The following is a 14,097-nucleotide window of genomic DNA, read 5'->3' as shown; positions in this document are numbered from 1 at the left end:
ATCAAAAGTCCAATAGGGTATTCCTTCGGAGGGCAGCAGGGTGATCTGTCTTTCCAGAAGCGAGGACTTCCACAATGGGAGAAGGCACGTGGAGATTAATTAGTCTTGAAGGCACGGGTACAGAAGTTCCAATATTCTAGTAGTTCACAATGTAGACAAGGGCCAGGCAATTTACTTGGACAGACCTCTTTCTGTGCTACCTGTTGGATGATAAAATGGTAGACTGTCTGGGTTCAGTTCCACATGGCAATATTACAGGTTTTAGCAGCTTGGTGGGGGGTCATGTGACCCCCTAGGTGTTGGACAAAAAAAACCAGAAAATGCTGGAAAAACTCAGCAGATCTGATAGGATCTGCGGAGAGAAAAGCAGACTTGACGTTTCAAATCCGTATGACCCTTCTTCAAAGTTCTTTCCAGCATTTTTTGTTTTTCTTTCAGATTTCCAGCATCCACAGTATTTTGCTTTTATGTTGGGCAAAGGATGTATTTTCCCAGGTCTGGAATCTTGAGGGGTTTTAATAGAGGAGTCAGGGTCCCTTTGTACTTGCAGATATATCGCCTCTGTTGGCTGGAGCTCTGCCTTAGACATATAAAGGGTGTTGGTGCATTTCTTTGCAGTTTGATTTTCTGCAGCCACAGGGGCATTAGCGCCTCTTTAAAGATAACAAGGTCCTAGCTGGTTTCTGAAGGTTAGAAATTCCTCTGGTATGAGTCATGGCTAGTCGGGGAAAAGCCTTTGTCCATTTAAAAATATATATACTTTTATAGAGTAGCCAGGTTGATATAGATATATATTTTCCTTCCCGTCTTCTGGCCAGGACAAAGGAGAAAAGAGCAGTAGAGGGGCAAGGAGTTTTAGGGAAGGAATTCCAGAGCTTAGACCATGGCAACTGAAGACGCAGCCACCAGTGGTGGAATGGTTAAGGTCATGGATGCGCACGAGGGCACGATTGAAGGTACGTGGATGTCTCGGAAGATTGTAGGGTAGAGAAAGTTACAAAGAGGGGATGAGGTTTTGCAGGGTTTTGAGCTCGGGTGAGTTTTTGAGCTTGGGCGAATGGGACTTAGGGCAGGGCAGGAGCATTTTGCATTACCTTAAGTTTATGGAGTGTGGAATATGGAGACTGGCCAAGAGTGCAATGTAATAATACAATGTAGAGGTAACAAAGCCATGGATGAGGGTTTCAGCAGCAGATGAGCTGAGGCAAGGGTCTAGTTGGGTGATGTTATGGAAGTGGAAATAGACAACCTTGGTGATGGCATGGATTTGTACTCGCAAACTCATCTTGGGCTCAAGCATGGCACTAACGTTGCAAACCAAGTATTTCACAGAGGGATAACTGCACACAGCAGTGGATGAGACTAGGATTTTGATGGAAAGGGAAATTGAAGTGATAAGTTTTGAGCAGGCTTTCAAAGAAGAAAAGCAGAAAATTTTAAGGAAGGTATTCTAGTGAAGTTTGGCAAAGACAGCTGAAAGCTCTGTGACTGAGGGTGGAGCAAAACAAAGTGAAACACAAACATGGTCAGAAGTAGAACAAGTTGCATTTATGTAGAGGCTTTCATAATCTCATGATGTTTCAAAGCCCTTCACAGCAAGTAAAGACCTTTATAAGTATAGTCATTATGATGATTGGAGCGCATGTATAGGGATGGAGGAGATCGGATAAGTTATAAGGTCATAGAGGGCAGGGGTTTGCTTGGGATAGAAAGTCGATGAAAGTTGAAGGGCACAATAAGCTGAGGATGTAGGTCGTTAGGTTTGGATGCGTTGCAGTTTGTAACGGGCAGAACTTGGGAGTTGGCAAAACCAAGCAATAAACGATTCAAATCTGGAACACTGGAACACAAGAATCCCTTGAACACTTATCAGCACCACATTTTATACTATTCATTGTTTATGAATAGTTTGAGCTATAGGGGACCCAGAACAGGCTTCCCTCACCACTGGAGCTTTCTTCATTCTTCTGATATTTCAATTAACTTGCATCTCAGATTTCTATTTAAACAGCCTTGCGAAGACTCTAGCTTTGCTCTTGGATCTGAATGCTGACTACTCCAGTTCAGTCCAAACAGATGGTGTATTGGCTAGAAATATTTATATAGCAATGTTGCCATTTCACATTTGGGCCATGGACTCTATCTGTTCAAGACTGCTATTTTTTCCCCCTCCATCTTCTCAGCTTCAAGGGTCCAAAATTGGTAACCAAAAATAGGTTGATTCCTGGGATGAAGGGGTTGGCTAATGAGGAAAGGCTGAGTGGATTGGACCTATACTCATTGGAGTTTAGAAGAATGAGGGGTGATCTCATTGTACATATAAGATTCTGATGGGGTTTGATAGGGTAGATGCTGAGATGATGTTTCCTCTTGTCGGGGAAACTAGAAGTAGGGGGCACAGTTTAAAGATGAGGGGTCTCCCACTTATGATAGACGAAGAGTAATCTCTTCTCTGAGGGTCATTAGTCTTTGGAATTCTCTTCAACAGAGCGCAGTGGAGGCTGGGTCATTGAATATATTCAAGGCTGAGTTAGACAGATTTTTGATTGACAAGGGAGTCAAGAGTGATGGGGTACAAACAAGAAAGTACTGTTAATGCCACAATCTGATCAACCATTTTGTATGGTGGAGCAGGCTCGATGGGCCTAATGGCATACTCCTGCTCCAGTTTAATATGATCCTATATTATTGGCAGTATCAACCTAATTTCTTTGACATAGGCATCCAAAGTACAAAACTGTCTACAATTTGATAATACATTGTTTCATTCAGTGATGTCCTATATGTTGACTAAAGTGTCAACTGGAAATGTTACTCTGTGTAGTGATCCATTGGTTTTCTAAAGTCAGGGTTAAGGAACATTGATGGAGCAAAGAAGAAAGGCATCCAGTCACACCAGCTCACACATCGTGGACATTGGAAATGGACCAACAATCCCCACAATTTACTAGAAATAAAAGAAAATATTTCTGGTATTTAAATTTAAAAACTAGATATATGCTTCATACCATATTACAATTTAACTTCTAAGCGTTTATTATTTTGGAAAATTGTATTCTCCATTTTGCCTCTGTACTAAATATCTATTTTTCCTTTATACCAGTTGGCGAATCTGCAGCAGGAAAACCCTCAAGGAGCCTGGCCCAGCATATCCCAGGGACTGGTGGAATTGAAGGTGTCAAAGGAGCTGCATCTGGTGTTGCAGGCGAGCTGGCACGGGCCAGGATAGCACTTGACGAAAGAGGGCAGAAACTGAGTGAGCTGGAAGAACGGACAGCGGCCATGATGTACAGTGCTGACACTTTCTCTAAACATGCTCACGAGGTAAGGACTGGGCAGTGATCTGATCTGCTTATAGCAAGTGGCTTCTCGTGTTATCTCTAACTTCTGGTTTCCTTAGCTTACAACCATAACATGTAACAAGGACTAAAGGTACTTGGCGCTATATAAATGCAAGTTCTTTCTTTCTGCCTTTCACAAGGAACAAGTTGCCTTTTCAATCATTGTTTCACATTTTCTCCCACTAGCGCACCAGGTTATCTTAACTGGCCTCCTGTCCCCCCACATAATAATTGGTGGAGCATTCAATAGCTAAATAACATAAATGCACAATATACCTTCTTTATGAAAAGCCATGCAGCAACCATATATCTGAGGGAACTTTGGAGGAAAATTTAGTGACCACCTGTTTCATGAAAGTGGCTTGACAGTTTGATTTCCCACCCGCAGCCCTAAGTTCCAACAAGCTCAATATTTCCTGAGCTGATGTTGCTCCCCTTTTTGTGCTGTTGCCTATTGTTGAAGGTAAAACTGCTGTTAGATGAAACCGCTTTGTTTGTACCTCTGACCTAGTCATGGGGAATTAGTTATCTTAATGAACTGGGAATTGAGGTCACCATGCCCTATGTTTTCCTTTTCCTTTTATGTCCTGCATCCGTTGCACTGAAGATGGAATATATAAGGATCTCAGTCTGACCACCTCCTACTATGGGACCAGAACTAAGGACTTTAGACAGTTTCTTCATTGTTTGTGTCGTCATCAGAGTAGAATTTTGGGTTTCTGTAATTTTGTAACTTCAGTACCTGTCACATTGATTGTTGGAACGTAGTGTCATCTGCTATCAGTTGACAGGATGTCCCGGAGGAGGTTCCAGGTCTTTCCACCAAAGCCTGAAGGAGCTGCAGCTGAAGTTGTTCTTTAGTGACAAAAACATCAGGTTTAAGCCAATCTCGCTAATCCAGCAAAGCTGGCAGTGCCTGCTGGTAGATCAATATCTTCGTACAGAATGTAGTTTCCAGCCAAATAAATAAGAATTGTACAGAACCTTGCACTATTTACATTCAAATTTTCTTTTAAATATGTATATCAGAATTTTGTAATTTGTACCTATTGCTTAAACAGTTTAAGAACAAGTACTTGTTTTGCCACCAAAACAGCAGCAACCACAATGCAGTCAATTATATTTGAAGCTTTTTGAGCGACCTGAAAGATGTGATAGCTGTTTTCTTAAAGCCTTGAGTCTTTCCTCCTTTTCATAAAATCGGGAGATCTGAGCATTCTGACCAACACTAGAATGAGCTTGGCTCAGCAGTTAGCACTATTGCCTCTAAAGGCTGTGGGCTCAAGCCCCACTCTAGGCCTTGGGCCAAAATCAAGGCCTACACTTAAGTACTGAGGACATGCTACATTTTAGGAGGAGCACCTTCATGATGAGCTGCTAAAGGGAGGTCCCATCTGCCCTGAATGTAAAATGTCCTCCTACGGCACTGAAGAAAAGCAAGTGAGTTCTACGGTGTGCTGGCCGATTATTCTCTCCTCAATCAACAGCACCAGAAGCAAATTGATCAGCTGTTCGTTATTGTTTGTGAGGCATTTCTGTGTGTAATTTGGCTGTCTTATTCCTCATGGTGTGTATGGTGCCCAGGAAGTGTAAGGTCTTTCCTTTTAAGATTTTGTAATATTTTTGCTGAAATAAACCAGTACACTAGAATTAGGAGCAGCAGGAGGCCATTCGGTCCCTCGGGCCTGCTCCACTATTATATAAGATCATGGCTGATCTGATTGTGGCCTCAACTCGACTTTCCTATCTGCCCCCATAACTCTTAATTCCTTGTTGATCAAAAATCTATCTAATTCAGCTTCGAATATATTCAATGATCTAGCCTCCACTGCCTTCCGGGGAAGAGAATTCCACAGACTAACAACCCTCTGAGAAAAGTAATTTCTCCTTATCTCAGTCTTAAATGGGATACCACTGATTTTTAAACTTTGTTTCCTAGTTTTAGATGCCCCCACAAGAGGAAACATCCTCTCAGCATCCACCCTGTCAAGCCCCCTCAGGATCTTTATGTTTCAGCGAGATCACTTCTCATTCTTCTGAGCTCCAATGGATTTTGGGCCCAACCTGCTCAACCTTTTCTCATAAGCTAACCCCTTCATTCCAGGATTCAGTCAAGTGAATCGTCCGCACTGCTGCTAATGCAGTTGTCTCCTTTAAGTAAAAAGACCAAAACTGTACACAGTACTTCAGATGTGGCCTCACTCCAGCCCTGTACAGTTGTAGCAACGTTTCCCTACTTTTATGTTTATTTCCCCTTTCAATAAATGCCAACATTCCATTTGCCTTCCTAATCACCTGCTGTATGTGCATGCTAATTTAATACAGTAAATAGAAAAATTAATTGTTCACAAGAGCATGCAATTGTAGCAGTCAGGTAAGGGATAGATCAGCCAGGTCAGCATTTTTCAGAGTCAAAATAGCCATGACCTAGTGGTGGGCACACTTGTCTCTTAGCCAGAAGGTTGTGGATTCAAGTCCCACTTCAAAAACCTGAGTGCACAATCCAGGCTGACACTTTAGTGCCATATTAAGGGGGCACTGCACTGTCAGAAATCTATCTTTCAGATGAGGTAGTAAGCAAGGCCCCATCTTTTATCTCTGGTGAACATAAAATAATCCATGGCATTATTTTCAAGTGCTCTTTTGTTGCTTGTTTTCTATTAGATTGGATCATTCCCCGAATAGTTTTGTAAAACTCATTAGGAGATCATTGATTGAATTATCACAAGAAACTCGACAGGGCTATTGCAGTTCACTTGGCACCATAGGAAAACTATCTTTTGTCACAAAAGGCCCGTAAACTTGCCTTTTGTATTCTGCCCTTCTGTTCGCAAGTGTCCCTGAGGTTTTTGGAGCAGTCAACTGACATCTCATAATAGCAAGGAAAGGCTAGGAAAAAGTGACAGGGGTGTAGAGGAAGCTTTGCTGCTCAATACCTTTCTGTACAGTTCATAGCTATACTGCCCTTTCAAACTGGCACAACCAGATGGTCAAAAGTAAATCTGTTTGTCCAAATATTTTACTATATTGATCCTGAGACAGTTATGAGTACACCTCAGAAGATATAAAACTCCTTTCAGTCTGTACTTTGGAAGTAATATTTTTGTCTTTTCTTTCCAGATGATGCTAAAGTGCAAAGACAAGAAGTGGTACCAGTTCTGATAACCTTGCTCCACATTACCAAACTACTTAAGCTGGAAGGAGGTTATCCACAGATGATTCTCCCTCTTCATTTATTTCTGCAGGACAGGAGGTTCATCTTTGAGTACTGCTGTTTCCTAGCACAACTCATAAACTTTCCCTCAGTCACATTGCTTTAAACTGAGGAGGAAACTGAAAACTTGCAACATGAAGGTGTTTTCTACTGTAACTGTGGGTTGGTGCACAGTGTGGGACCTGAGCAGGGAACAAGGGACACATGGGGCAGTGCTGGGTTTTCTGTGTTATTTCACATGCCAAATGTTTTGTGCTATTGTCTCTGCCAGTGTTTCACCCATGGAGCTATAAATGTATACTGCATTCACTCCAGATGCCAACAAATGCAAAACAAGAGGATAAATACGTATAGCAGAGTATTGACATGAGAATCCAAACAATGATCCATTCCTGGCCCAAGAAATTAATTTGCACCTTATTTGTTTGCGTTCAGTGCTGGTTGGATGATACTGGTTTGCATCTGACGCTGATTGGAAGATACAGGTTTGGATCCAATTCTTATTGGATGATGCTTGTTTGTCTAATGCTGGTTGGATATTGGTGTATGTCCGCTGGTTGGATGCTGTCAGTTTGTGTCTGGTGCTAATTGGATGATGTCAGATTGTGGCCATGCTGATTGGATGATGTTGGTTTATGTCCGGCAGTGTTTGGATGATGTCGTTTTGCGTCCAACACTGGTCAATGTTGATTTCTGTCCGGTGGTGATTGGATGATGTCAGTTTATCTCCAACAATAATTGGTTGATGTTAATTTTTGTCTGGTGGTGATTGGATGATGTCAGTATGTGTCCAGAGATGGTTGAATGAATAACATTTTTTGATCTGATTTTGTCCTTAGCTGATAATTTAGTTGATATGGATCCATTTCATGGCAGATGCTGCCTGTAACATTACTCATACGGAAAGTATTCTAATTAGATTTGTTACTTTTGTTAATGCAAGTTTATGTATGTCTCCCCATTTACTATAAATATTTGTCAATAATGCAAATCCTATCTAAACTAATGACCTTTTTTAAAAAACTTAAATCACCGGTTTGGGGTTTGAGTCCACATAACCATTATACAAATAAAATCTTAACTTTCATTAATAGTATTACGTTGCCATATTTTACTCCAGTTTGAATACTCTAATACTTATTGTATTAACTCCTACCTTATTACTCCCTAGGTCTTGTATGAAATTATGGCATTTAGTAGACTTATGTCTGCAGAATACTTTGGGAGACCATGGAAATATTTTTCCTTGTTCAAGGAACAAATTTCAGTTGACAATAAGAACTATTTTCCTGGCAAAAATATGATTGGAACCAAAGGGGAGAAAAATGGCAGGTTAATATTATTTATGAGGTGAGAGGAAGAAGTGGATGAGTCTGACTGTGAGTAGTTGGCAAATTAATAGGACTCTGAAGCTCCTTTAGAAAAACATTATGTGCATGGAATACATGGAATATCAACATAGTTAGAAGTTTTTCGAAAGTGAGGTCAGCTGCCAGCATGGGCTGATTCTGATTCCTGTTCATACCTTGCTGTACATTATTGGTGTATTGTAGCATTTGTGCTACACGGAGGTGATATTTAGTGCAATACTTTGGGAATGCCCATATTGGAAAATTAAATGGAATGTACCTGAGAAGTTGGTCACAACTTTTTTCTATCTTTGTTTTTGTACATACAGTAGTTTTATGTACTTGCCTACGCCACTTTGCTTTAGCTTTGGTGTGTGAAGTCTGCAGCCTTTCCCATTCATGATCATTGCACATGTTCATTTTGGGTCTTGTGTGGGAAATTAAAGGCTGAGATTGTGAAGGAATGCTGCTGGCTCAAGATAATGGCTGTTGTTTAACAACAAAGCCTGGGCTTGGAATGTAATTGAATTCCATTGTCTTATGTTGCCCATGCAGTAGAATCTATTGTTCACAGACCTCAGAAGCCACTGTATCCGGATCAACACAGCAAATCGCTATGCTTTTAAAACATAGTCTATTAGAAATTCATGAGCATTTGTTTCATGATGAAATTCTAACCTGCATTCAATATAAAATGTTGATCACCATGGTCATCTTCAGTGCAAAAATGTTTATCTAGTGTGTTATCATTTGTTGCCAAGCTTTTCATATTCAGTTTTTTTGGCATTTATTTTGGAGGACATTTCATTCCTTTTTGTTTACAGTTCTTTTTTGTTTGTTCTAGTATCTCACTGAAATCTGGAGTACCTCTTATAAAGTGGCTACTGCCTGGATTGTCGTGTCTCCCCCAATTATGAAGGCACAATGCTCCTAAAAGGGGAGTTGTACACACACAAGGGTCTTTATCCTCTTGATTAGCATTTCAGGATTTCTTTAATGAAACTGATTTCTTTTCAGCATATTTGAAAATATATAAATATGAAGTATATGTGTTGAGAAATATATTTCCTTAAACATGTTTTCAGTGTAGGGTCTGTATTTCATTTCCCTGATCTTTTGATGGAAGTGCACGAAATTAACTGCTGTTTGTGTGTTACCCGTGATGTGCATCGAGTCTCTGAGTGTTCTGTTAAATTAAAAGCTAATGAAGTTGAATTTGCTGAGTACTTCTGCCAAATTGTAATGTTTTTTCCTGAAAATTGTTTTTCTAAAAAAATTAAAATATCCAATCCAGCTGAAAAATCTGAAAGTGTTTGTTTTCGAAGCACTTGTTTCATATGGTGTTTGTACAGCATCATGTTTCTATAACTCCATTACTATTAAGCCCGTAAATCTTTTTTTCCTAAAATGGTCACAACCTTGAGCTTGTCTGTCTTTGTTCTCAGGAAGCGGACAGCTTTGGCACAGGCCATCCCTTTGGTTCCCTGAGAAGGTGGTGGTGGGCCGCCTTGAAATGTAGAGCCCTTGTAATGGTGCTTTTTTTTGCTAAAAGATTGTTTTGCAAATGACAGGCTAACAAGGTCACCTCAGAGGGCATTAGGTCAACTATGTAGTGCTGGCCCATGTGCAGGCCCAACCAACTGGGGTAGCAGTTCCCCTCCATGAGGGAGATTAGCAGATCAGTTTGGTTTCTTACAACAACCCAGCCGCTGTCATTGATCATTGTTTCTGATGTCAACCTACAATTGCTAGCTTTTCATAACTTACCATGACCTCTGGTTTACTAGATGAGAACTGTGACGACAAGACGACTGTACTTTGTATTCAGCTGTGATGGAAATTGAATCAATGGCTGTATTTGTAATTTCAAATTATATATTTCTGAAGCAAAACTGTTTGGTACAAGGCTTTGCTAACTAATCTAATTTGTTTCTGAAAATTTTCTACAGAAATCCTGCAAATGGCCACTTAATGTGGTTTAAGAACAGTGGTAGGACAGACAAAGCTTTGAGAGGACCTCAACAATACTGATCACGCATGGTCGGAATAGAGAAAAGTAATGCTAAATTATTAGCTCTGTAAAACTTGTCAGAAAATTCATTGGTGCTTTACACTATAGGAAAACTGTACAAAAGGAGATGGTGGTTTATAACTGAGCCTCAAAGTTTTAAGGATAAGAATTTTAACAGGTTAGTCCAAATTAAGTTATTTTCAACTTACAGCAAGGTCTTAAAATTGGAAATTCACAGTAATGTTTAAAATATTTATTCATGTTTAATACAATAGGAAATATTTTCATTTAGAAGTAAGACTTTGTATAAGCAGTAGCCTTTCAAACAACTCAACCCTAAATTCGCTCATCTTTCCTTACACTTTCTGAAAGTCAGTCCCATTAACAAGCTTTCAGTCACCTAGTTCTCTTCTGATGTTTGGCAGCTGTCCCTTTCTTTGCTAAGCACTTTGCTATATTTTCTAGATTAAAAGTGTTCTGTAACTGCAACTTGCCATTTCTTGAGCTAAAAGAAGGCCTAGAATTAAGATGAAGAATTCAGGTTACTACTACATATTTCAAACTGATCAGCTGTGATTGGATTCATAATTTTGTAAAAGATACAAATCACCTTAACCAAAAGCATACTAAATGTATTTTTGGCCTTCAGAATTCAGTTGACATATAATCCCAGCATTACATGCTAAACAAGTGAAGAGGACATTCAGCGCATACCTCTGCCACACTGTATTAATTCTGTATTATTACAATTACACAACTCTTTCTTGAGGCTTTTCCCTGACAGGTAGATGCTCTGTAATTACAAAGCTGAGAAAATAAATATTTGTATTAAGTTCCTCCTATCTGACTGAGGAAATTTCAGGCCAATCCACATCCAACAACCTGCTCTGAAAACTCTGTTCACATTTTGACAGTTGAGACAATCCACGGCATTCTAAATCAAACAACCCACAACATTCTAAAAGAAAAAATCAATTTGCCCTATCTCCCGAAAATTTGGATTCACACCTTCATCAAAAACTAATCAATTCCTCCCTTCATTGGAGGAAGTAATGATTGGTAGCTTAGTAGCAAAGTTGTTAAACCTAGCTGAACAGTTACGTTTCTATCAACTCACACACTAAAATATAGATCTTGATATTTTTAAGTAACAGTTTGGGGAAGGTTTTTTGATGCACATTGTGCAGGTCCCGGAACTTTATACATTCAACCCGTTCATTCTTCCCTAGCTGTAGGTTTCTTTACCCTTCTCATCGCCAGAAGTCTGAAGTTTCCAGCTGCAGTTATAGAATAGACAGAGATTAGTGAATCAAATATTCCAAGCTCGGGAGTTCGGGGAATTTGTTTCCTCTAAGTTGGTGACAGTGAGTGACAATCCTTCAGAAAACTTTATTGCCAACCATTTTCACGCATGTGATGAGCTTTTTGGTCCCTGTTCATTTCTTAAGTAGTGACCAAATGCATGCTTTTAGCAATCATCAACTACTACTGGCATTCATAATAGCACCTTTAGCTGAGTAAACAGCCCAAGGTGCTTCACATGTGCATAAATCATGTCACAAAGCAATTTTAGGTCATTTCTTTTGCATACGCATTATGTTTCAATGCATCCACAAAAGATACAGTCTGCTTCATAGATCTGACCAGCTAACTGATAAATTGAGCCTAAAGGTATGAAACTATCTTGTCACGTTAGGGATTAAATGAGACTGAGTTGTTGATCACCTTCCTTTGCACTGTTATGTCCTTTCTAACACAACAGTGCAGTCTTTGCAAACTACAGAGTAATGGTGCAGAATTGCAATTGATTTTGCATAAGCCACATGTCTCTGTGTTTCAGATTTGTGTTTACCAAAAATATCAATAATCAAAATACTGGAAGCATCGTTAAGATTAATTTTAGTTTAACTCTCATGATCATTTATGAAGAAAATTATTCATATCCTTTAATCATCAGCCCAGCTTTACTGAATTTAACGTTTTGACTCTACCAGTAATTTAGCTGTCAGCAAAATGAAGCCAAACCTTAGATCCTTTGTCTATAGGTAGGAATATTTATACAAAATATTCCCTTCACAGTCCCGGAGATGAGCACTATTAGGTAAATTCTAGCAGCAAAAGGGGAAGAATGTAGAATTTATAATATTTTCTCCCAATTTTCATTAGTAAAAATAGTCCGTCCTCTGCCTTCATCAGTAAGCTAAGTAACTGTGGACTCTTTTACTTATTAGCAAGGTTTCCTTGTCTTCAGTTGTTGCATTCACCAAGGATTTTTTCTACAAAGTAACAAATTATTGTCAAATAAATACCTGAAGGGGAATGCAAAATCAGAGTGGAGTGTCATTTTATATCACACGTAAGAAATGTCTTACTAGAGTTACTTGTACTTGTTTATAAAATAGCAGAAATGTGTTGTTCACGACCGATTAACTTATTTGCCACTGATAGTGAACTGACTGCCATGAACTAACATTGATTACTTTTTCCGATAAGGTTTGTGCACAAAAAGATGAAAGTCAGAATATTTAATTGGAATGTGTTAAAGAAGGCTCATTGATTCCACAAGGCAAAATAGAAGGTATTTTTGTGTCCTTTTTAGGAATAGTTGGATTAATAATCCCTTGATTGGCTGCTCTATTGATCTGGTATACTGTCCATTTAAAATCCATGCTAATAGTCTTTAGTGCCCATCTTATTTGACGTGACTTGAAGAAAGGCACCTGATGGCAGTCTCAACTAATTTTCTATACAAACTCATTGTTATTGCACCTTTAGTTAACACCTTTGAGTTTCTGTAACAAAGTTTTTTTTTCTTGTAACTTTATTGTAAAGACTAATAATTGAATTTAATGACAATCTGATTTTAGGATATGAACAATATAAATGTATTGGGGGTTATTTTGGTGAAAGGATGAAAGCAGGCACAAGATAAATGCTGTGCTAGTGTTTGAAAGTCGGGTTTTAGTGTGAAACTTTTGTCCTAATTGCCGATTACTATAATTTGAATTTGCCCAGAGCTGCTAAACAAGACACCTGCATGTTTGACACTCACGCACTCATTAGATGCAATTTTCGTGGTACAGAATATGTGGATTCCAAGCAGCTATTTTTCACTGAAGATGCGGAGTGTGCTGACACGGTGCCCTCTTTCAGGATGGTTCAGGAACTGATTGAAATAATACATAGGTTCTTGGATGAGGTACTGGAGATCCAGAGGAAAAGAGTTGCCCTGTACCCATGGGGAAGGATTCCACCTTGTCGTCCTATCCTTCTCCAGCAGGCAGCTGGTGCTGCTCTTTTGGGCCTCCCATTTTTCTCCTATTCCTCCTGGGGACCCCTAACGAGATGCTAATGACCAACCACTCCCTTTCCCCTGGTGACTTCAAGTGTCCAACAAGTAATGGTGGCACAGCACATGCTATTTTTAGGTAACGTAAAATCTCCAGAATAAATATTAATGGAGTATTATTGAAGCCTTAAAGTGTTGTATGGGCAGAGAGAGAAATGAGATAATTTCCCCCTTTTCTCACCCCAGCTGACTTCAGCTGTATTTTTGAGGAGGAATGTTTTAACCCCTCAATGCTGCAACTTCAAAGACACAAAACAGGTTTTCTTGTAAGTTTAAAAAAGGATAAACGTTTATTTTTCAACGCGAAATGTAAATACAACAAACGTCCACTCCTCATCCAGATACACGTACAAGGAAAGATGAGTTCTAAAGATATAGAATGCACTTGGTTATCTTAGTCAAATAAAGTCACTTCTCATGAGTCCTTGAGATGGTCATTGAAATGTTGCAGGCCTAAAGGATTCTCTCTTGATGCACTGAAGAAGAATGAAGGTTGGAAGTTTCTGGTGATGGGGTCATATTGGCTCACCCCAAGCAACAGCAAGGTCTTGGCTTTCCAGTTGAAATTGGTTAAGCCCTTGTAGTGAGGAACTATAATCTTACAAGTAAAACAAGTAAGCCCCAATTCTCTGCCTAAGATAACTTTTGAGACAGAGTCCTCCTTTGTGTGGGTTGAGAGAAGGCTTCCCGCGAGACTTTGTATCCCAGACTGGCCTGCTGGTCTGCCTTGTGGTTTGATAAGACATTGGCTCGCTCCAACAAATTTCAGTCATGTTACAACACTATCAATGTATCCCATTTTCCGTGGAAATGATTTGATGTCATTGCCATTG

The 14,097-nt window shown here is 39.5% G+C and overlaps 1 protein-coding gene across 5 annotated transcripts in view; it reads left to right on the top strand.

Moving 5' to 3' along the window:
• The window catches only part of stxbp5a (syntaxin binding protein 5a (tomosyn)), a 193,094-nt gene extending 183,888 nt beyond the window's left edge, over positions 1-9,206 (top strand). For all 5 annotated transcript variants that reach the window (XM_078556629.1, XM_078556631.1, XM_078556630.1 and 2 more), the window contains 2 exons: positions 3,104-3,324; positions 6,462-9,206. In XM_078556629.1, the coding sequence (XP_078412755.1) occupies positions 3,104-3,324; positions 6,462-6,503 (263 nt within the window). In that variant the 3' untranslated portion in view covers positions 6,504-9,206. The remainder of the gene's footprint in view (positions 1-3,103; positions 3,325-6,461) is intronic.
• Positions 9,207-14,097: the final 4,891 nt, after the last annotated feature.

The sequence above is a fragment of the Cetorhinus maximus genome, chromosome 14 (genome assembly GCF_964194155.1).
Source record: "Cetorhinus maximus chromosome 14, sCetMax3.hap1.1, whole genome shotgun sequence".
NCBI classification, from domain to species: domain Eukaryota; kingdom Metazoa; phylum Chordata; class Chondrichthyes; order Lamniformes; family Cetorhinidae; genus Cetorhinus; species Cetorhinus maximus.
Note: the sequence above shows the minus strand (reverse complement) of the source record. Positions and strands in the feature narration are given on the sequence as shown.